Source organism: Heloderma suspectum, chromosome 1 (assembly GCF_057233095.1).
Source record: "Heloderma suspectum isolate Gila_16-S chromosome 1, 16-S_ref, whole genome shotgun sequence".
Lineage (NCBI taxonomy): Eukaryota > Metazoa > Chordata > Lepidosauria > Squamata > Helodermatidae > Heloderma > Heloderma suspectum.
Window position 1 is genome coordinate 353,831,905 of NC_139458.1, and position 22,341 is coordinate 353,854,245.

At 45.9% G+C, this 22,341-nt stretch overlaps 1 protein-coding gene across 1 annotated transcript in view; it reads left to right on the plus strand.

The window, feature by feature from the left end:
* Positions 1-1,374: 1,374 nt before the first annotated feature.
* The window catches only part of FNDC1 (fibronectin type III domain containing 1), a 137,465-nt gene continuing 116,498 nt past the window's right edge, over positions 1,375-22,341 (plus strand). The window contains exon 1 of the mRNA XM_084831947.1: positions 1,375-1,748. Within this exon, the coding sequence (XP_084688073.1) occupies positions 1,631-1,748 (118 nt within the window). The 5' untranslated portion in view covers positions 1,375-1,630. The remainder of the gene's footprint in view (positions 1,749-22,341) is intronic.

A 22,341-nucleotide genomic window follows, 5' to 3' on the forward strand; every position in this document is an offset into this window, starting at 1 on the left:
TTGTTTGGATCCTTGCTGTCTTTCCCTGTTTGACTTACATGTAATCAACAGAGTTATACAGTATACCAGCCTCTGCCAAGCTGGTTGCCCTCCAGATGTGTTGGACTATAAGTCCCATCGTTGCCAGCCAGCATTGAGAATACCAGATTGGGGAAGGCTGAATGACAGGAATTAAGGGCACAATTCTATGCATGACTAGCCAGAAAAAGGCTTATAACTCCCAGTGTGCTGGCTGGGGAAAGCTGGGAGTTGCAGGTCTTTTTTTCCTCTAAACATACATAGGATTGCACCTTTAATGTGGGATTAAGATTGGCTCCTTCACACAAACTTTCTCTTTTTTTCCCGGGGGTTGCTTTTACCTGCAAATTCTATGTTTCATTATACAGCCAGTAGATAGTGCAGCTATTATAGCACAACACCCTCTTTACACGGACAAATTCAATTTTCATTTTTAAATTACCTAATTATCTCAATTTCAAATAAAGCTGTGGAAATGGTTGGAAAGCATGGGACAGGTGCTGGAGGTTGACGACGTCATGTAAAGGGCCCATAGACTTCAGTGAGTAACCAATATCAATAGCTGGATAAAAGCCCCGTGTGGAGAAGCCCTGAGATGGGGGAATTCTGGACTACACCACTTCATATGGGGAACTGCACTATTGAATGCTGCCCAACATAAAAGAGAGACAGTGTGGTGTAGTGGCTAGTGTTGGATTTTTGCTGGGAAGACATGGGTTCAAACCCCAGCCCCTGGGTCTCTAGCATCCTAACCTACCTCACAGGCTTGTTGTGAGGATAAAAATGGGGGGGGGGTGTATGCTGCCCTGGAGGAAGGGTGGGAGAAAATTTAATGTAATAAAACATATAATAAAAATGGCCTGTGTCTAGAAAACATCTGGGGGGCGGTGGGGGCTGGTGGCTCGGAGTTTGGTGGGGAGGTGAATCCCTTCAGTGAGGCTGTGGACCCACTCTGCGCAGCCTGAACTCTAAAGGAGCTATCCAAGGCGCTAAACCCTATCGCCAAAATAGGTTCGGTGCCTTGCATAGATCCTTTGGAGTTCTGACCGAAACCCCGAGGGGATCCACCGCGCCACCGAAATCTGAGCCACCGGCCTCCACTGTTGGGGGGGAGTTTAGCTTCGCCATCTCTCTCTGAGACGCTTGTTTCCTCAGGCGGAGGAGGGGTGTTTTCGCTTTGGCGTTGCTGGCCTGCGCTTTGCGCTGTCACGCGTGCCGCCTCTCCCGCCGCTCGAGCGGGGACGCGCCGGCGCTCGGCCGCCGGGCTGCCGGAACCTCGTGCGGCGCGCTTTTGCTGCAGGGCGCCTCTCGGCCCGGGCGCTTGCAATGCCGCGGTCGGGCAGCAGGAGGAGACGGGGGGCCGAGAGCGCGAGCCGCGGGCGGGAACGCGCTCGGCTAGCGCGGCAGCAGCGAAGGCGAGTTAGCGACGGCGGGAAGCGGCGACGGAGGGTGCCTGATCCCTGCCGCCGCCAGCGCTAGGTCGGACGGGGCCGCGGGGCCAGGGCGCGCGCTCTGCCCGGGCTTGCTCCTGGCGAGCCCCCTGTGGGAGGGCAGCCCCGCCCGGCCTCTGGCGCCCGCGACGGCGCGGCTGAGCCTTGCGCACACCGGCCCCATGGCTGCCGCCGCCGCCGCCGCCGCCGCCGCTCCAGCTGCGCGGGTGCGCTTGCTCGCCTGGGCGCTCCTGTTGCTCCTCGCCGCTCTGCTCCACGCCGCCTCCCCGGCGGCACCAGGTACAGTCCCTCCTCCTCGTGGTTTGTCCGTGCGCAGGGCGGGCGCAGGGGGGTCAGTCGTGTGCCCCATAAACCTCAGCCCTTGGGGGGCTTCTTCAGAAAGGGGGCGGTGAGGGGGGGTGTGTGTCACCGTCTAGCTCCGCCGACGCCGTCAGCTTCCATCATCCCCATATCCACTTATTTTTTTAATATTCCCATTTTGCATTGTGAACTTTTCGGGTACAATCCAACTTAAATCCTGCTTGGAGTAGACCCATTGGAACCAATGAGACAAGTTAGGCATGACTCACTTAAGTCTCATTAATTTCGAGGGGTGTACTCGAAGTACGATTTCTGTTGGCTTTTGCCCTTCGTATCCACTTAGGTTAAAGGGAGAACCGGACCTCCTCTCCTCTCCTCTCTATTTCTGGATCAACTTTTCCTCCTCTTCTTTATCTTTCATCGGTATCCTGCCTGGCATGCTTACCCTGGAAGCCAGACTTCCCCAGCCTGTCGCCCTCTGGACGAGTTCGACTCCAACTCCCGTAACCCCAACCTGTTAGGCTGGGGGTGGTGGGAGTTGTAGTCCAACATGTCTAGAGGGCAACAGGCTGGGGAAAACTGCAGTAAGTTTTGGGGCAGGGACCACGGCTAACCTGAGGCTCCCTATTGCTGTGATAATACAGTGCGTTACTGATATGGGAAAAATGGTTATTCCACGGTAGTGTTTGTCCATATGTTTTTGTTGTTGATGTGGAGGGAGATAAGTGAGAGCGCAACACTTGCCCTGCAAAATCTTTTTACCTATAAAAGAAAAAAAATGCAGTGAAGAAGATCCGACAGAGCATTCCTATACATGTCTACTCAGAAGTCAGCGTGTATAGGATTGAAGCCTCCTAAACAACAGCGCTTCCTAACTGAAACACAGAGGCACGCAACCCCAAACACTCAATCTACAATACATGATCTCTCCTTGGAAACTCAAGTCCCGCATACTGCCTTTGAAACCCAGTGGAGGCTGGTGGCTCCGATGTCAGTGGGGCAGTGAATCTGCTCCGGGTTTCAGTCAGAACCAGTTAGAACTCTAAAGGAGCTCTCCAAGGACCTTGGAGAGGTCCTTTAGAGTTCTGACTGGTTCTCACTGAAATCCAGAGTGGATCCACTGCCCCACTGACATTGGAGTCACCAGCCTCCACGGTTGGAAGCCCCCCCCCACCCCTTTTCTGGGCTCTATGGTACCCAACAGCAGCTGATTCCAGCCCAGCTACACATTAACACAGTCCCTGTAAGTCACCCGCTGAGGCATCCCAGCCCTCCATCTGGGAACTGCCTTGCCTCAGAATGCAAAGGCTGCGATGCATTTGATGCATTGAGCGTAGGTGCTACTGAACCCTGCGGGGAGTACGTGTGCACAGGGTCAGACTGAAGGTGGACCTGGAGGGGAGATGTGCATCTGATGATTAGAAAGACAGTCCGGCTGATCCCAAGAAAGAAAGCTGGCACGGCAGAGTGAGGGAGGGCTTGCCACGGCTGCCTTCCAAGAGGGCAACTTTCCAGGGGTTGGGTTTTGTTTTCGCTCCTCAATGTGTTCCCCTCCTTGGTATGTTCTCCTCCTGGCCCCGGTCTGTGCGCTTCACACACATTCTTGCTGTGCAGGAATGGAAGTAGCGGCAGGGGCTGCATGTGTTCGTACAAGTTCAGCTTGCAGCCAAGCGCAGGAATTCTGAATGCAAAACTTGCCCACAGGGCCAGTTGCTAGACAGAGATGCTTGATAGAGTTGTCAAGGCAAGGGGTGGAATTCTGCTTGGTGGAAGGCTGCTTGCTTGGAAGCAGTGGAGGCTGGTGGCTCCTATGTCAGTGGGGTGGTGAATCCACTCCTGGTTTCAGTCAGAACTCTAAAGATAAGCCGAGACAAGCCCCTGTGATGGCTGCTGGGCTGAAGGGGAGAGGGAGTATGTTAATTTAGACAATAGTCCATAGCTCAGCAGTAATACAAATGCTGTGTGTTCAGAAGGTCCCAGGTTCGATCCCCAGCATCTCCAGGTAGGGCTGGAAAAACCCCTGCCTGAAACCCTGGAGAGCCGCTGTCAGTCAGTGTCAACAGCACTGGGCTAGATGGACCAAGGGTCTGGCTCCATACAAGGCAGCTTCCCGTGTTCCTATGGTAAAAGAGGTACCTTTCTTAATGCAGAGTTTATGTCAGTGGCTGGATAATAGCCTTCTTTTGGCATGCTTCATTAAATCTTCCTTTCCCAACTGGGTACCCTCCAGATTTTGGCTGGGAATGATGGGAGCTGTAGTCCAACACACCTCGGGGGCACCTGTTTGGGGAAGGCTGCCTTATTTAACTTTATAAATGTGGCAAAGCGTGAACCTTTTGCACCTCCTCAAGCTCTGTTTCTTTGGAAAGGCGTAGCTGGACACGGGTTCCTTGGGAGCAACTGCTGGAGCTGGATAATATGAAATGGAATGTCCTGTCCAGAGAGCCTGTGGCTAAAACACCTGCGACTCTTTCAAAGGTCTTTTCTCCCCTGCCTCCGCTTCTGATGATTTTCTGAAATCAGCTTTGTTTGCTGTGGCTTACTAACTTCTCTTGGCCCTTCCCTCTGCTCCTCCTATTCGCCCTGTAGCCTGTGAATCACTCCACATATACATGGAATGTTTTCGCTGGATCACTCTCGCCTGGAGCCTTGCGCAGAAGCTCAGCTCCACCACCTTAGCACAGGATCTACAGTGCATGGATGGGCAGATCAAAGATAAAATACTTTTGTGGGGAACCAGTCGGTTTAGTGGAGGAGTTGGGAAGTTTTGCCTTTGCTTTTGGATGGAAGCCGTCACAGGATTTAGGAGTGATTAAACTGTCCTGTGTAAAATATTTGCAGACTCCCAGAAGCATCAGCTCCAAAGCAACCCATTGCTTTGGTTGGACAGATGGACAGTTGAGCATTCCAGATGAAAGGACATGTGTGAACCACTGTCCTGGCTCTTACTGTCTGTTGCACTCTGTGCTCACATGGGTAATCTCTATTGATCTCAAAATTGGATGTCCTGCATCATCGTTGATGATGGCTTAAGTCAGCTTTCCCTAACCTGGTGCCCTCCAGACATGTTGGCTACAACTCCCATCTTCCCCAGCCAGCATGGGAGTTGTAGTCCAACACGTCTGGAGGGCGCCAGGTTGGGAAACGCTTGCTTAAGGGTGCAATCCTATGCATACCTGAGAGAGCGCCTCCTTCCTTACCAACCTGCCCGGTCACTGAGGTCATCAGAGGAACCACCTGGTGGTTCCACATGGGCCCATGGCCCTGTTGGAGTCCACCAGGAAAAGCGCCTTCAGTGTGGTGGCCCCCTTCCTGTGGAGTTCCCTGCCTTTAGAGGTCAGGCAGGTGCCAACATTGTGTTCTTCTGGCGCCTCCTGAAGACGTTCTTATTTCAAGAGGCCTTCTTTGCATGATCAGCCATGGTTTGTTAAATTCCACTTTGTTGGGGTTTGTCTTTTAAAAAAATGTTTTAACTCTTTTAACCTGCTGTTTTATTATTTTACCATGTTGTTCACCGCTCTGAAATCTTCTGATGTGAAAGGGTATATAAACATTGTAACTAACTAACTAACTAACTATTTTGACAGAAAAAAGGCTACATTTCCCAGCATGCCCCAGCCAGTGGTGGCTGGGGCATGCTGGGAACTGTAGGCCTTTTTTCTGTCTAGATATGCATAGGATTGCACCCTAAGTGTTTGAGGCGACGATGCTGTTTCCACTCACCTGGGAGCAAGCCCCATTGAGTTCAGTGGTACTTACTTCAAAGTAGATATGGCAGGCTTGTGCTCTTTGGCTGTGGACAAATTCTTCATTGGATATCCCCTTTGCTCTCTTTTTTGGTAACAATGTCTCCTGATTAAGGAAAACTTAGTCAATTAATCAAATGGGTTTTTAATAGATAGATGGATAAAATCAACACAAATCTGCATTTGAATAACAATAATTTTGAAAAAAAGAAAGCACTTACTTCCTTTGTTTTTAGATTGTGCATGTCACAGCACTTCCTCCCTTGTGTGAGAGAGAAGTGTATAGGGTGCCTGCTAGCTGCAATTTCAATGATAAATTATATATTTTTTAAAAAATGTTTTTCTAAAACATGCTCCCTAATGGGAGATGGCACTGGGAAGGTGAAGGTTGGTAGCTCTGATGTCTGTGGGGCAGTGAATCTGCTCCGGGCTTCAGTCAGAACTCTAAAGGAGCTATCCAAAGTGTGAAGCACCTAGGATAGCTCCTTTAGAGTTCTGACTGAAACCCGGAGTGGATTCACCACCCCGCTAACATTGGAACCATCAGACTCCTCTGGCCCCAGCCAAGACGCGGCGTGAAGAAGCACTCCTCCACCCAATGCCTCAGGTGGCGTGTCTTCCTTTGTCCATCTTACAGTCTTCTCAGGCAGGGCAAGCAAAGCCATGTTCCCAGCTGAAACGCCAGCTGTGGAAGCTACAGCCCCGCGGACCAGATGACATCAGTGGTCATGGCCCCACCCACTGGCATCATCTGGTCTGCAGAAGGATGGGTGGAGGATCATCCCCTCCTACCCCCTGCAGGTTGCCCACCCCTCTGTTAAAGACATTTTAAATTTGATATGAATTTAAATTCCTCTTCTTGATTTTTTGAACATTTTCAAACTTTGAGGGATACTTTAAACACATACACCTTACATCTTTTTACTGAAGACTTTTAGGGTAAAAATATGTATCAGCTTCCTGAATTCACTAATCTTGGATCTTTAAAAAGATCCCAAATGTAACAGTATTTATAACTTGGAATGTGCAGACATCAATGAGGATATAAATAATTAGGTTCTTTGCAAGCAAGTTGTCTATGAAGAGAATTTTCGTGGGAATTTCCCCAGCCCAATTGATTAAGGTCTAGTTGAAGTGAAAATTCAAAATAGGTTGGTTTGGGCTATGCTGATATCTCTTTTTCTGTTCTGCCCCATCAAAGTCAGTTGAGGAATGTACTCCTGTAGACACACCAGTATAATTTAGGCAGGTCGGACACGACTGAACGACTGAACAACAACAAAGAAATATGCCCCAAGGAGGTATTGGAGCTGCTATCTAAGAGTTTTTCCTAAGCAAGGACTGCTGGATCAAACTTTTGGTATTTGGAAAGATTTGCATGTACGTCTGACACCATACCTAATCAGAGGTACAGTGTTGGAATTTAGCGATTCCCATGAATACATGAGTACTTTAGGCTCCAATCCTAAATTCACTTACCTGGGAGTAAGTTCTATTGAACTCAATGGGACTTACTTCTGAGTAAACATGTATAGGATTGTGTGCTGTTCAGGCATTCAAAGAAAACCCTGTCAGGGACCATCTAATTATTTGGCATGCCAAGAACTCATCTGCAAATCAACAGAAGTGGTATTAGTCCCCCCCCCTTACACGCACACTCTGAATTGCATCCCTGCTGAGCTATATTTGGAACCAAGATTGCCACCTTTTTTCCTGGTAGGGCTCTTCTGCCTGTATCAGCAGGAGAGGGAGAAATTCAACAGGTGCCACTTTTTTTCTGGAACAGAGATGGAGTGATAGGGAAAAGTTCTCCTGTGAATCTCTGCCTATCATGTAACAGTGAGAAAGGAGCCCTGATAGAAAGAAGTGTGTAACCAACAACAAAGTTTTTGGTGGGGGCGGGGAACCATATGTGCTATAACACAGGTCATGGCATCATTTAACATGGGCTTTGGATGCAGGAGAAAGAAATCTCAGTGTCGTTCTGCTTCTTGGCAAAGAGCAGCACCCAGTGCACAGCGGGGATCAAAGCACCTCCATTAGCTGTGCCAGATTTGCCCTCATGGCAGGAAGGCTCCATCTCATGCTCATCCCCTTTGCTCCTTTGCCTGGATCTGACAAAGTTCAAGGGACTGTTCACTAGGGCTGCACGAACCCCATGCTTCATCTCACATACCGCTTTGGACCCTCCAAATCAGCCCCGCTTTGACTTGGACTGATTCAGACCCTCTCTGCTTCGACTTGGTTCTGGAGCCGAAGTGGGATTCGGATATCCGGATCACTCGGTTTGGGCGTTTTCCCATTGACTTGTGTGAGAAAACACAAACAGTCATAACGTCTTCAGTTTTCATAATAAATACATGAAACTTGGGGGTCTCTGCCAACACGGAAGGGATCCCACCTGCCAAATTTCAGACAGTTTGGCCTGGTACTTTTTGTGCTAGGTGCAGCTGAAATTTGATTTTTTTCCACAAAAACTTTCAAAGCAAAGAGCTTTACCTCTCTGCCCCGCCCCGCCTCTTCCTCCTGCTCGGCTGTCAAGGACTGCTGGCTGTCTCCTGCTCATGAGGAGGAGACAGCTAGGGAGTGGCAGAGGGCATGCACCGCTTGTTGGCTGTTCTTGACAGCCGACAAGGTAGGAGGAGGTGCGGCTTATGCCCCTCACCACTAGCTGTCTCCTGCTTGTAAGGAGGAGACAGCTAGCGAGCAGTGGGGGGGTGTGCCGCACCTCCTCCTCCTCCTGCCTGGGCGATTCACAGCACTTTTTGCGTATAAGTCTATGTGCACACATAGACTTGTATGCAAAAAGTGCTGTCAATTGCCCACATACTCAAGATTCATGGCACTTTTTTCATATAAGTCTATATGCACATAGACTTCCAATCGCCATGTTTTTTAAAAACATGGCGATCGTGGTGGAGGTGGAGGGACCAGCGAGTGGAGCAGGGGTTGGGGGTGGGGAGTGTCTGGAGAACCCGGACAAGGGTAGGTTCTCACATCCCTAAGTAGCACCACCAGAATGATCTTGGTCTTTGAAACGCAGCCATTTTTCTCCAGTTATTCAGTCTTCCCCCCTCCTCCACTACTGTCACTGATTGGAGATTGCTGGGTTATGTTCAGCCCTGATCTGGCAACTAGAGTTTCCAGTCACCAAAACTTAGAGAGTGAAGATTTCAACATCTGCTTAGCTCCCCATCTAGAACTCTAAAGGAGCTATCCAAGGTGGTGAACCTATTTTGGGGATAGGGTTCAGCATCATGGATAAGTCCTTTAGAGTTCTGGTGGGTTCTGACTGAAATCCAGAATAGATTCCCAGCCCCACCAGAATGGGAGCCACCACCCTCCACTACTTCATGGCCATATGATTCCATCCTTAGTTGCTTGTTGTGGTAGTTCAGACATCTAGTGCAGTGATAGGCTTGATGGAAATGGCTGTCATTGTGCCAGTCCCATAGATTTCAGTTGGAATTCCATTTGCTTATGAAAGTTCACACTCAGGCAGCCTCACTGAGGCTATTAATCAACTGTTGCTGAAAGGGTAGAGGCAAGGATCTGCACTTTGTTAGCTATTAGGTCATCAGTAGGATGGCTACTTTTTTCTTTTAGAAAAATCAAGAAAAGGTTGATAAGTCAAGGCACAAGCAGCAACATCAAGGCAGAAGCCCTCTTATGTGGAGAGCAGATGAAAACAGGACCTTGCATAGTGGGACCTTGGGTGGAGCACTTGCCTACTAGGACAATAGGAGGATGTTGTCTCAGCAGGGAGCTAAAGTCAACTGAAACCGTATGTAGGCTAGAAAGGTCTATAGTGTGGTCAACTCTGCCCCTCCTAGAGGAGCTGACTGGACTGTGAAAATGCCCTTGCTTGATTTTGCATCTTAGATCTCTGCAAGGCTGGGGAGATGGAGGTTCTGCTGGGGACTCATCCTCTGAGTCAGAGGGCAATGGCTAGGTACGGTCCTCTGGCTGGGAGGGCCCTGGATAAGGTACTGACTGCCCTGCTCCCAAGAAATCAGCTTGTGCTTCATCTTCATCATTGTCTTCTGCTGCACACTGGAAGGTCTGAGGGCCCAGGGATCATGACACTGGCCAAGTAGAGGTGGGCTAGAACCTGACAGTTTGGGGGCAGACCTTGGAGGTATCTGGTGAGTCATGGCTATGAAGAACTAGGATGGAAACTGACAGGTTATTATGGGTAATGCCTGCTGGCAAAATCTGGTGCATCGTAGGTAGACCTGGAGTTTACTGGCTTTCAGAGCCCAATATTGGTTATCTTACAGAACTAGGGATGTTTAAGGAATTTGATCTTCGGCATTTGCACTTCTCCAAACTCTGCAACACGGTTCCTGATACAAAGAAAATACCGCTAGAGATGTGAAGGCATGGGAAAGAAACCAGGGAAGAATTCAGGGAAAATATGTTTTTCTCTGTTTGTTTTTTTTCCCCAAGGACCATTTTTGTTTATTTTCCAAAAAATTGAACAGCTTTGGATTATGAAATATTTTCTTTAAGAATTTAGACAAGGGGTTTATATATTGTTCCCCAGATGATATATTTCCCCCAAATGATTTCTTAAAACTATGTAAGAAGACATTTATAGGAAGACTAGAGATGCAAAATGTCTGGAAATATTGGGCAGAATCCAGTGGGGCGCTTCTACCTGCCAATTGCACAGACTGCCCCCCGCACAGACAATGGTGCTTCAGCGGCAACCTGAAACAAGTGGAACCACTTGTTTCTGGAAGGAACCGGGTCAGCGGAGCTTGCATAAGGGAGCTCTGCTGACCTGCCTCCTTCCAGAAACAAGTGTTGCCTCTTGTTTCAGGGGTTCCCCTAGGAAGTACTGAACCTCCCTTGCATAAGTGGTGGATCCTGCTTGTGCAATGTAGTTGGCGGGACCCGCTGCTTATGCAGCAGAATCGGTGGGGTGGCAAAGAACAGGTGGGGGCCTAAGTGCCCCCTTGGATATTGCGCAAAGAACCCATTGAGGATTTAAAAAAAAATCCTCTCTAAGATTCCCAGCGTAGTTATTTCTTCCATTCCTTATTAAAATTGTTGGTCTAATGTATTTTTTACAGATAAACTTTTTAGGAAAGCTCCAAGTCATGCTCAGTTTCCCAACATATGGGTAGAGTCACCATATCATAATGTGGAAGAAAATGTGCATTCTTGACAGTTTGAGTTTTGTTCTACAGAGTCCTGTGTTTCTGGGCTTGTTCTGGTTAGATGCTGTAGCAGGCAATTAATGTAGTTCTAATCTAAAACCCACATGTGAAATAAAACACTGTAGGTTATCCCACCACTATCTCCAAATGCGACGGGATAGAATGTGGGTTATCCCACCCATGTTTCTTTTTTAAAAATTAACTTTGAGGCTTGGATCGATAGAACTCACTGCCACAATTTTTAATAACATTGCCAATTAGACCTCATTACTAGGAAATACTGCCTCAGCTATAAAACCTTTTAACTGCTGCCACTAGAATAAACCCTGTCTGCCTAAAAGAATCTCAGTAGCCTGGTTCCTATAGTGTAGGCATGGGACTGACACTACCATAGAGACAACCTAATGAACACAAATATGTTCATTAAAAAATATTTACAAAAGTGAAAAAAGTCACTCTACAAATAATAGGTCGAGATTGCTTAAAGGTTCTCAAATTAAATATGGTTCCTTACCATTCCTAAGCAGAGGCTTTCCCAGCTTTCCCAGCTTTCCCAGCTCCACCCCACAAACAAGAACAGATTTAGAATTTCACTTAACTTCCTTACAGACAGGAACAGATGCTGGTACACCAGTCTTCCTCTGCCTCTAGTTCTTCCTTCTTCTTCTGACTTCTAGGATGTTCAGACATAAAATAGGAACCTAAAACATGTTAAGTATAGCTTGGTTTGCTCATAAAGTTATCGTGTTTGGTATATTAAATTAAATATATATAGTTTATTCAGATAATAATTACAAATTTACTGAGTTTACTTTTCAAAGTGTTTAAATATAATGATAATTTTATGAGCAAACCCAGTTATATGTAATATACCTTTAGGAACATAAAAGCTGCTTCATGTTCCTAAAACAGCCTTTCCCAGATGGTGCCCTCCATATGTTTCAGATTACAGTACCCAGCATTCCTGACCATTGGCCATGTTGCTTAAGGCTGATGGGAGCTGAAGTCCAAAATATTGGGAGGGCACCAGGTTGGGGAAGGTTGTCCCAAAGCAACAAAGTGACTTTAGATCTGTAAAGAGTGCTAAAAAAAATAAGTATTGCTTATTTTTCCATTTCTCCCCCAATTTCCATTTTTTTCCCAAACCTGCTTGGAAAAAAATGTTTTGTTCCATGGCTTCAAAATTTCACATCTCTGCATACCATAACACTTATTTTAGGATAAAATAACTTTTGATAAAACACCTTTTAAATGCATATTTTGTGAGAAAACATGTTCAAAAATGTAAAGCAATATATTTTTAAATACACATTTTTGGGTACAGAGAATGTTTTTAAAAATGCGCACATTAATGTGGAAATGGGGCAGACTTATGAATGAACATATGTGAAACTGACATGGACCAGAAATAGACTCATTTATCCATCCCTAGACAAAACACAATTTTATATTCACGGTTGTTTTTATTTTTACTATTTTCATTTTTATCCTACTCTTCCTCTAATGTGGCCAAGGTGAAATCCATGGTTCTCCTCCCCGCCATTTATCCTTACAACAGTCCTTTGAGGGAGGTTAGCGTGAGGAATAGTGCCTGCTCCAAGGTAACCCAGTGAGCTTTTTGGTTGAGTGGGAATTTCGACCCTGATCTCCCTAATTCTAATCCTATACCATACTGGCTCTTGCTGGTTTTATTGGTCCGACCAGTAAAACATTGGTTGTTTGGCAACCCTAGTTATTCACCTGTCTCTGCTCCCTATCAGGCCGAACTCCTTGACAAATGTACTATTCAAGGGCAGGGGAGGAATGAAATGTAGACAGAAAAAAATGGCTCTTGGGATGATGCTAAGGGGAGTTGCCTGTGGTCCAATGGTGTGTATCTGCAACATCAGGCATCACTTCAACATTGGGGCATTTCCTGCCAATGCAAATAGTCGCTTCAGAGGAGGGATGCTCCTCAGGACTGCAGCAGGGGAGGAAAGGGTTAAATTCCCCATTCACACCTGTTCTGATCCTGTTAATTATCATCCCCCCCAACTGATGCAATTTGCACCCCCCCATGTATTAGATGCAAAAATTAAGGCCACATGCAGTTTGGCCCCTGGCCCCAAGGTATGTACCAGGGCTGTAGTTGCCGTTGGGTGCTAGGATCTATAAAACTGGTCACCTTTGCACTTGGGACCATAAAATCAGACGGTATATTTTGTGGAAAGCATGAGGATAATGAATATTCTCCAACATCAAAGGCTGTCATAGCTTAGCCTGTGGCGCACATGAAAATATTCTCAAGTGTCTGTTGCCGCTATTTATTACTATATTATTTGTTGTAAAAATATTTAATATCTTGCTCTTCCTCAAGGAAAACTGAATCAGCTTGCAACAACAAAATCAAGTTACAGCAATAAAACCATACCTCTCACTACTTCAGCTACTAGATATGAACATTTTAAAAAGCCCAATAATGCCAACACAAATATATAGCACCATGATTTTTAAACAACAATAGAAGATGTTATTTTCTATTGAACAATTGACTATTCTCAGCTGCAAGTTCAACAGTGCCCTTGTTTATGTTCAAACAGCAAATGTTCATACTGCCACATAGCTTACAGAGGATGATTAACTCTAATTAAATACCTTCATTTAACATATGTAGCTTTATTTCTGCCTATTGTATAAAATCTGTAATTCATCACAGATTATTTCCAAAGCATTTAAAATTAATTCACATTATGCTGGATTGGGCCATAGCTCAGTGTGATAGAGCACCTGCTTTGCATGCAGGAGGTCGCAGGTTTGATTCCCGGCTTCTCCAGCTAGGGCAAGGAAAGAATCCTGCCTGAAACCCTGGAGAGCCGCTGCCAGTCAGTGTCTACAATACTGGGCTAGATGGACCAATGGTCATCTAGTATAAGGCAGCTTCCTATGTGAGGAGGGTTCTTGTTGTTTTGCTTCCAAAATTATGTGGTCTTCCCATGTATATAGCAACATAAGAAGAGCCCTGCTGGATCAGACCAAGGGTCCATCTAGTCCAGAATTCTGTTCACGCAGTGGCCAACCAGCTGTCGACTGGGAACCTACAAGCAGGACACAACAGCAACAGCACCTTCCTGCCCATGTTCCCTAGCAACACAGGGGTCCTCCTCAGAACTGCAGTATGCCAACTCAGCAGGGAATTATTACAGTGCCATGAACACCTCCTTGTTCCAATGATATAGTCAAGAATTGACTATACCCCTATGAGAGAAGGTTACAACAGCTGGGATTGTTTAGCTTGAAAAAAGGAGGGTAAGGGGAGACATGATAGAGGTCTACAAAAATATGCATGGTGTGGAGAATGTGGATAGGGAGACATTTTTCTCCCTCTCTCAAAATACTAGAACCTGGGGTCATCCCATGAAGTTGACTGGTGGGAGATTCAGGACAGATAAAAGGAAGTGCTTCTTCACACAGCACATAGTTAAACTATGGAATTCGCTACCACAGGATGTAGTGATGGCCACCAATTTGGATGGCTTTGAAAGGGGGATAAACAAATTCCTGGAGGAAAAGGTTATCAATGGCTACTAGTCTCAATGGCTATGTGCTACCTCCAGTACCAGAGGCAGTGAGCCTATGTACACCACTTGCTGGGGAACATGGGTGGGAGGGTGCTGTTGCACTCATGCCCTGCTTGTGGGTTCCTGGTTGACAGCTGGTTGGCCACTGTGTGAACAGAATGCTAGACTAGATGGACCCTTGGTCTGATCCAACATGCCTCTTCTGATGTTCTTAATTCTCAGATCTTGGCAGAAGTTGTATCCCTGTGTTGCATTCGTGCAGCTACAGCATTCAAGTTGGAGGGTCCCATCCAGTCCATCATTGGTTGTGTCAGTGCAGGGCTTTCCCAGAGTAAGGTGTAGGTGCTGGAGCAGGGGTGCAGAACATCTTTCACCCCAAGGCCTGAATTCTATCTGGAGAAGCTCTTGAGGGCCACGTTGTAGTGGTGGGTGGGTCAAAGGCAGAAGAGCTGGGTCCAAAAACACCAGCATATTGTAGCTGAAAGCTCTGATTGCCAGTATCTAAGCCTTGGGAGAGGCATTTCAAGCTTTTAGAATGGAGAAAAATGCACAAAAGCCTGGAAACCCAATGATTGGTGGTTGGAGGAAAGAGGGTGTGACCAGGAGAAGGGGTTGTGGCCTCCTGGGGAACTCCAGAGCGAGCGCAAGGCCATTCTGGTGTACGAGGTGTGCTTAATCCGGAGGGTTTAGTTGTGCTGGGGCTTAGCAGGGGACTGAGTTAAGATTTATTGAAACTTCATGGTTCTTATGTTCCTTTTTTTATGAGGGTAGCCACTTCATCCTCTCTTCCTCTTTCTCTTTTACACCTTGCACAAGTGTAAAGCCCGTTTGGAGGTTTGGAGAAATAGCCCTGACGTGAGGCTGGCTTGTACTTGACGTTTGTGGGACTAATTACATTGTGTAAAGTTAAGCAGATGTTGAACATTTAAGAACAGGGCTATTATTTCACATTCAGTTTAGTTATTTTGATTTATGGTCTGCCCTAGCTGTAGGGTCAAGATGGGTGAGTGTAAATAGACAGAGACAAATTCCGAAAACGCAAAAGAAATTAGCTTTAGCATAGTGCTTGGGCTGCCACTAGGTGTCTCAAATAAGACAAACACACCGTGCATCAGTCTGTTAAGCCATTCTACCACACACAAGCGGTGCTGGTCAGAAGATTAAACACAGAAGTGCTTGCTGAAGAGTAATATTTCAACACTTCACAGATTAAAATAGGGAAACACTTAAGACACCCTACCATTTAATATTAAGATTTTTCAACCCCGCCTTTCAAGCACATGATCAGGGTGGCTTACAGTAAAATATTAAGAACACCATGAAATAATACATAAAAACAGCAAATCAAGAAACACAACATGAACATTTTTATCAAAATAAGTTGAGTAAAATAGATCATGTAAGTGTAAAAGCCTGAAAATTTTTTAAAAAGGCCTTTGCCTGGCACCAGAAAGATATCAGAGTGGGTGCCAATCAGCTACTCTAGGAAGAGCATTCCCAATCTAGGGTGCCACCACTGAAAAGGCCTTCTCCCCAGTAACCATCCACTGCACCTCAGATGCAGGGGAAACCTGGAGAAGGGCCCCTGAGGATGATCTCAAAGTATGGGTAGGTACATGTGGGATATATGGTGTCTAGAGGTGCTATAGAGCATCCAAAGGGTCAAAATTAGCTTGTTTGCAAGCTTATTTTGATCCTTTTGGTGCTCCGTACTAGCTATAGGGCACTAAAACGGCCAAAGGGGTCAACATGACCACTCTGGATGCCATTTAATTATTTTTACAATTGGGGGGGACATGGGGGCTGCACATTACCCACCCCGGGTTGAAGTTATACCAGAAGATAACAATTGTCCTACAACAGGTTATCGACAATTCAAAACACGTCTTAGTAGCTGCAAAGTGTAGATTGGCAGGCTTTGTATTGAGTGGGTTCTATGCTTAAAGGCACCCTAAACATAATTTTAATACATGAATGGATAAATAAATAAATCTACCTTGGTGCTCACATGCACATGCTTTGACATTATTAGAGATGACAAGTGGGACCAGCAAAATGTTGCAGTGTGGAGGACACCCTCCTGGTGGAAGAAAATGTACAGGATCCCAGTCACTCCACTCCATTCTATTTCCCCTCCCCTACAGATTTTCCGTCCCCCCTCCCCAGCTGTCAGTCAGCTTTCTGTGGCCACTGAGCATGCTCAGTCTTCATTGGGCTTTCCTGTCATTAGGCAGAATGAGGCAGGTTTGTTTGGGTGACATGTAAGAGCAGCAAATCGTTAGTTTGGGTGCAATCTTATGCATGTTTAGGCAGAAAAATTCCCCACAGCTCCCAGCATACCCCACCCAGCATGGTATGGCCGGCTGGGGCATCCTGGGTAGGACTTTTTTTGTCTAAACATCCATAGGATTGCGCCCAAAATGTCTTGGGCCACCCCCCTCTCTCATGGTCTGCAAGCCTTTCCAATTACAATTTAGAGCAAACAAACACTTTGAATTCAAGTGCTGCAAATTTTCATCATAAAATAGGAGGGGCTGGATACCCCCACCCCAAAAGAAAGAGGGAGGGTGGGAGGGAGGGAAGAAGAATTAGAATAATGCAAGGTAGGGCTGGATATTCATCTACTTTTCTTTGACAGGGCCCCTAGCAGTTTAATCCTTTAGAAGAATAAAGCAAGCATTTGCTTGCCAGAAATGGAAAGGTTGTATTACAGTTGACAGATAAGTTTTTGTTAATCAAATGTGATTACTCAGAAGTCAGTTGCACTGAGTTTAATAGCGTTTACTCCCAGGTAAGTGTGCATGGCATTGTGATCTCAGAGCACAAGATAAATGTCTGCTAAGAAGTGGGTCCCATTGACTTCAGTGGAGTTTATTTCCAAGTGCATGGGCAGGGGCAGCAGCCCTACCATTCAGCGGAGAAGTGGTGCTGCCTCAGGCAACTGATTTTGAGTGTCATGAAAGGGCAGGAACTATTTAGACGTTAAATTTATTATTGTATTATTCTGCCAGGGAAGGGGAGAGGTGCTAGTGGAATGTTCTGCCTCAAATGACAAAATAATTTGGCTGACTTTGGGTACTGTATATACCATGACTGGAGGAACGGTGCCATTTTTTGCTCCAGCTCAGACAGCAAAATGTCTTGGGCCAGCCAAGTAAGTGGGTATAGGAGCCTTAGAAGAGAGTATGTCAAGGCAGGAATAGCTGGAAGTTAGAAGCTACTATGCCTCTCAATACCAGTTGCTGGGGAACTCGATATAAGCTTCCCATATACACCTGGCTGGCCACTGTGGGCAGAGAACACTGGACTAGTCTAGATAGGCCTTTGGCCTGCTCCAGCTTGGCTCTTCTGATGATAATTGGAATACATCAGGTTTTTCACCTTCAAAAAATTAAACAGAGGCCTGTTCTCAGTTTTTAAAATAATATCTGGGTTGTGAATCCTGAATAAAAAATATGCCCCAGAGTACAGCTTTTCCATGCTATTCCTGCCTATGAAAACTTGGGTGACCAAAAAAAGAAGACGTTGCTCATCTTTGAGGTGCCAAAGGACTCTCGCTTCTTTAAAAAATTCTCATGGATCTTTCACTTTTGTAATAATGACCTGGTTCACACGTCACGACAACACTAGAGTATGGGTTGAGTATGGGTTGTTGAATCGTGGGTTGTTGTTGAATTGTACGTTGTCGTTACGTGTGAACCCTGCACTATGGTTTAACTATGGGTTAACTTCAAGGCCCTTGCTGTTCTCTCTTCTTATGGTTCTTTATCTTGAAACTGGACTTGCACCGTACAGCACTTCAAAGAGAGGTTGCCTTCAAATAGAGGACTGTTAGAGAACTGAAGTAAAGGACTGTCCTCTGTAAAGCAGGACACATAGCCACTCTCAGTGGTAGTGCAAATATTAAGGGAAAGCTTTTCAGTTTGTCTTACAAAAACAGAGAAAATGATTTTTTCTTTGCCTTTTTAAAATGCCAGTTTTGATATTTTCCAGCATAATGTTTTACTTAAAGGAGGAAGTTTTAATAAAGTGTGACCCATCCAATGTTCTTACCCTTGGCAAAGCTGCATCTGTAGAACCTCGTGATTTTTGTTGATCTGTTGGAGATCTTTGACCTAAAAGGCAAAGTTAAGACATATATTTGATTTCTTCACTGAGCGCTTGTTAAAGCTTGAATGTGTGTTCCTTGACATTTTTTTTTCGGGTCTCTGAGAAAATTTTGGCAGTACCCAGTGGAAAGTTAAACTTGCACTAGAGAGATGGAATGGAAAGATTTTACATAAACATATGAATCTTTCTTGGATTGAAAAAAAAAATCTTGTTGCAACACAGGGTGGAAGAATAATTTTACAGTCAGGTCTAATCATCATAACTCAAGGTGCACACATGGTTTTGGGAGACCCATTTTATAAATACCTATTGTTTTTCTAAGTACTTCATGAAAAATTTTAAGATATGAATCCACACAGTATATTCTGAAAAATAATGTATTTCTTGATGCTTGTTTATTTGTTAGATTTGTATACCACCCAACAGGCAAATGCCCTCAATCCAGCCCCAAAACTTCCAGCCCCAACATTTCTTTCAGACATTTCACTCACTAGAAGTCTTTACAACTTACTTACTATTGGCTTGATACGGTTGGTCAAACTAGATTTTATGGTTAGCAATTGGTGTGTATAGTTCTTAAAATTAAAATAGCTCATCTGGGGCCCCTGACCAGTATCAGACTGTGGCATGCAGAGAGGTTTTTTGTTTTGTTTTTTTAAACCCCATTGGTGCCAATGAAAGCTTTCTTTCCAAAGCTAATAGCAGCTTCAGGGACAATTTTCCTTGGGATTATAGTGGAAGGAAAGGCTAAATCCCCCCTCCTTTTGTGCCGCAGTCTCAAAAACGTTTCTTTCCCCCTGAGGTGGCTGTTTATGTTTTGCAAAATGACTGTGTATGCCATTGCTTTTGCATAACATAACATAACGTAATGTAACGTAACGTAACATGTAGTTTAACCCTGTGATCCAGCAGAATGAAGTCAAGGATCCTGTTAGGTATGACTACAAGTGGTGTCAGTGGAGGCTGGTGGCTCCGATGTCAGTGGGGCAGTGAATCCTCTCCGGGTTTCAGTCAGAACTCTAAAGTCACCTTTAGAGTTCTAAGTGGTCCTGACTGGAACCTGGAGCAGATTTACCGCCCCACCAACATCAGCCTTCATTGGGTGCTGTGGTTTAAGTCTGTTCTTTTTAGACCGATTGGGCTGCTGTGGATCTCTTGGTGTAACAACTGAAGGGTGGAATCTTATTCCAGGCATGTTTATGTAGCAATTTGTTAGGTATTTTTCCTCGCTGTGAAAAATACCTCCCCAGTGTTTTTGCGTACTTGGCTGTTGTTTTATTAGCAGTGGTTTTGGATGATTATTGGCAGGTTGTTGATATCAAAGGAATGAATGAAGTGAGTGGGTGGGTGGGTAGATGAATAGTGGTGAGCTGAGTGTGAGTGGTTAGAGGTGATGGGTGGATGTGGTGAGTTTAGAGGAAGAGGGAGGAAGGGGTGATTGTGTGTGGGAGAATTTATGGTGTAAATGGATTGAGTGTAGTGTGTGTGTGTGTGGTTAGTTAAGAACCATCATGTGCCTTGGCCGGTTAGTGAAGGGGGGCTTGGGAGGGGCCTATAACACTGGGGACGCACATGTGTGTATCTCTAGGAGCCTAGGGAGCTGCCTATAGATTATGGGTCCACTTTGCGCAGTATTGTCTACACCTGCCTTCCCTGACCTGGTGTCCTTCAGATGTTTTGGACTACAACTCCCAGTATTCTGTACCATCAGCCATGCTGTCTGGGGCAGATGAGAGTTGTAGTCCAAAAATATGGGGTTGGATCCTGATTTAGTCATACTTAGAGTAGACTCATTGGAATCAATTAGTCATGACGAAGTCCGATGGATTTCAGTAGGTCTGCTCTAAACTGGGATCCACCTCCTGGAGGGCACCAGGTTGGCTGCTCTACACCTGGGCTGGCAGCAGCTCTCCAGGGTCTTTCTCAACCTGGAGATGCCAGGAATTGAACTTGAGGACCTTCTGCATGCAAAGCTGGTGCTCCACCCACTGGGCTAAAATAATCTTTCCTCTCATGTAGAGCCAAGGTGTGAAAAGATGAGGGGATGGTAAAGGTCAGCATGCACATCTCTTTGAGATATCATATTTTCAGAGTTAGGTCATGAAAAAAAAAAATTCACTGAGAAGAACTGCAACTCCAGAAGGTGACATTTTCTTGGCATGAGAAGCATGTTTTCTGCCATGATACGTCTTATCATATGCATATCTACTTACCATTATTCCCCATAGAAGGGTACACTTGTAGTGCATATGCACCGGGTGTCAGCAGGTGTTGTGGTCTCTTTTTTCCAGGGAAAAGTAGTGTTCAGTTCAATGACTGAACGGGTTCTCTGATTTCCCCCCTTTCCACTGAAATAGTTGAAATGTATACTGCTATATATTGCACTACAGCAGGAGTAGGCAACTTGGTGCCCCCCCAGATGTTTTGGACTACAACTCCCATAATTCCTGACCATTGGTCATGCTGACTGGGGCTTATGGGATTTGTAGTCCCAACCCCCTTGGGGGCATCAGGTTGCCTTCCCCTGCACTACAGTGTAGCAGATCCATCGGCATTTCTCTTATGGCAGGTTTTCTCAAGCATCATCCTAGCATGCCTTTCCAAAGCCAGAGGGAAAGTCACAGTACCCCTTCCCCCTCCCCCAGCAACCTAAATGTGAAGTCAGGGCAATTTATGGCTGCTGCTAGGATAGAGGGCTTGTGCTGCATCCCTTCTTCTTGGAGTAATACAGGCCATCCTTGGGTCTAGATCAGTTAGACCACCTGCTGCTGAATTTTGCCTAATTCAAGGCCAGTGTGAAGGTTCTCGCTTTCAGTGAAATATCTGAGATGGGCTTGCGTAGTTGTGGACCCACCAAACCAGACAGAGTCGTATATTGTGGTTTACCTGGAACTTGACAACTATCCCGTTTTTGTGGTCTCGGGCACACAGCAAAACTAGAAGGTGGATCAAGCCACAGGTTGACGATCATACAGTACCATATGGTCCGTGGCAGCCTTCTCCAACTCGGTGCCCTCCAGACGCATCGGAGTACAACTCTGAGCAGTCTGGGTTTGCATGTCAGGCTGCACAACCCATGAAGGAGCCAACTGTGGGTTGTGCACTAAAGCGGAAGAGGTGGGTGTGGTCCTGGTGGCACACCTGTGCGACCCCGACAACCCATCAGCTTTTAAACCGATGGTTTACCTTACGTGTGAATAGCCCCAGCGTCTCTCTCTTCACTCCACACAGATACAACTAAATCCTGGGCCACCTAGTGACTAACATATACCATGACACCATCCACAAAGTAACAACACTGGAGGAATCTTCAGGGAAATGCATTGAGAATGGCTTTCAGCTTTTCTCCGCTGTTTCCTGAAATTGGCTTTGGTCTGTCAGTGGCACACTAAGCTGAAAAAAGTGGACTATACCCCTCCCAAACCAAGGGCTCTCACAGGTCACACTGCACTCTAATCTTCCTTACTTTGGGATGGGGTGGGTGGGGTCAATCACATATGAGAGGCTTGGTCCCCACCCCCCTCTCAGGGTGTGCTCAGGGACAGAAAATGTACTGTAAGGGATATCAAGCATCCAGAGAAAAGGCAGCCTTTTGTCTGGAAGTTTCCCTACATCCCACCAACAAGTGTGCTTGCCAGTCTTTTGCCACAAAAACCAGACTCCCATATCGCTACAGTGTTAAACCCTTAAAGCATTAAAGCAGTGAATCTTTAACATATCCTAGTGCTGGGATGAGAGTCTGTAAACCCTCCCGCCCCGCTTCTGGGTGTGTTTACAGGGAAGTAAGAAATAAATCTCTCTCCCCTGCAGTGACTCTTTAACATATCCCAAGACATAAAGAGCAAGGGTATATCATGAAAGCACTAAAGTGCTAAAGGGCTAAAATGCTAAAACTCTTTAGCTTCTTAAACACTTTAGCACTTTAACCCTTTAGCGATATATACTGGCTCCATATACGAGGCAGCGTGGAAAGGGAGACAGGTCGGTTCTCCGG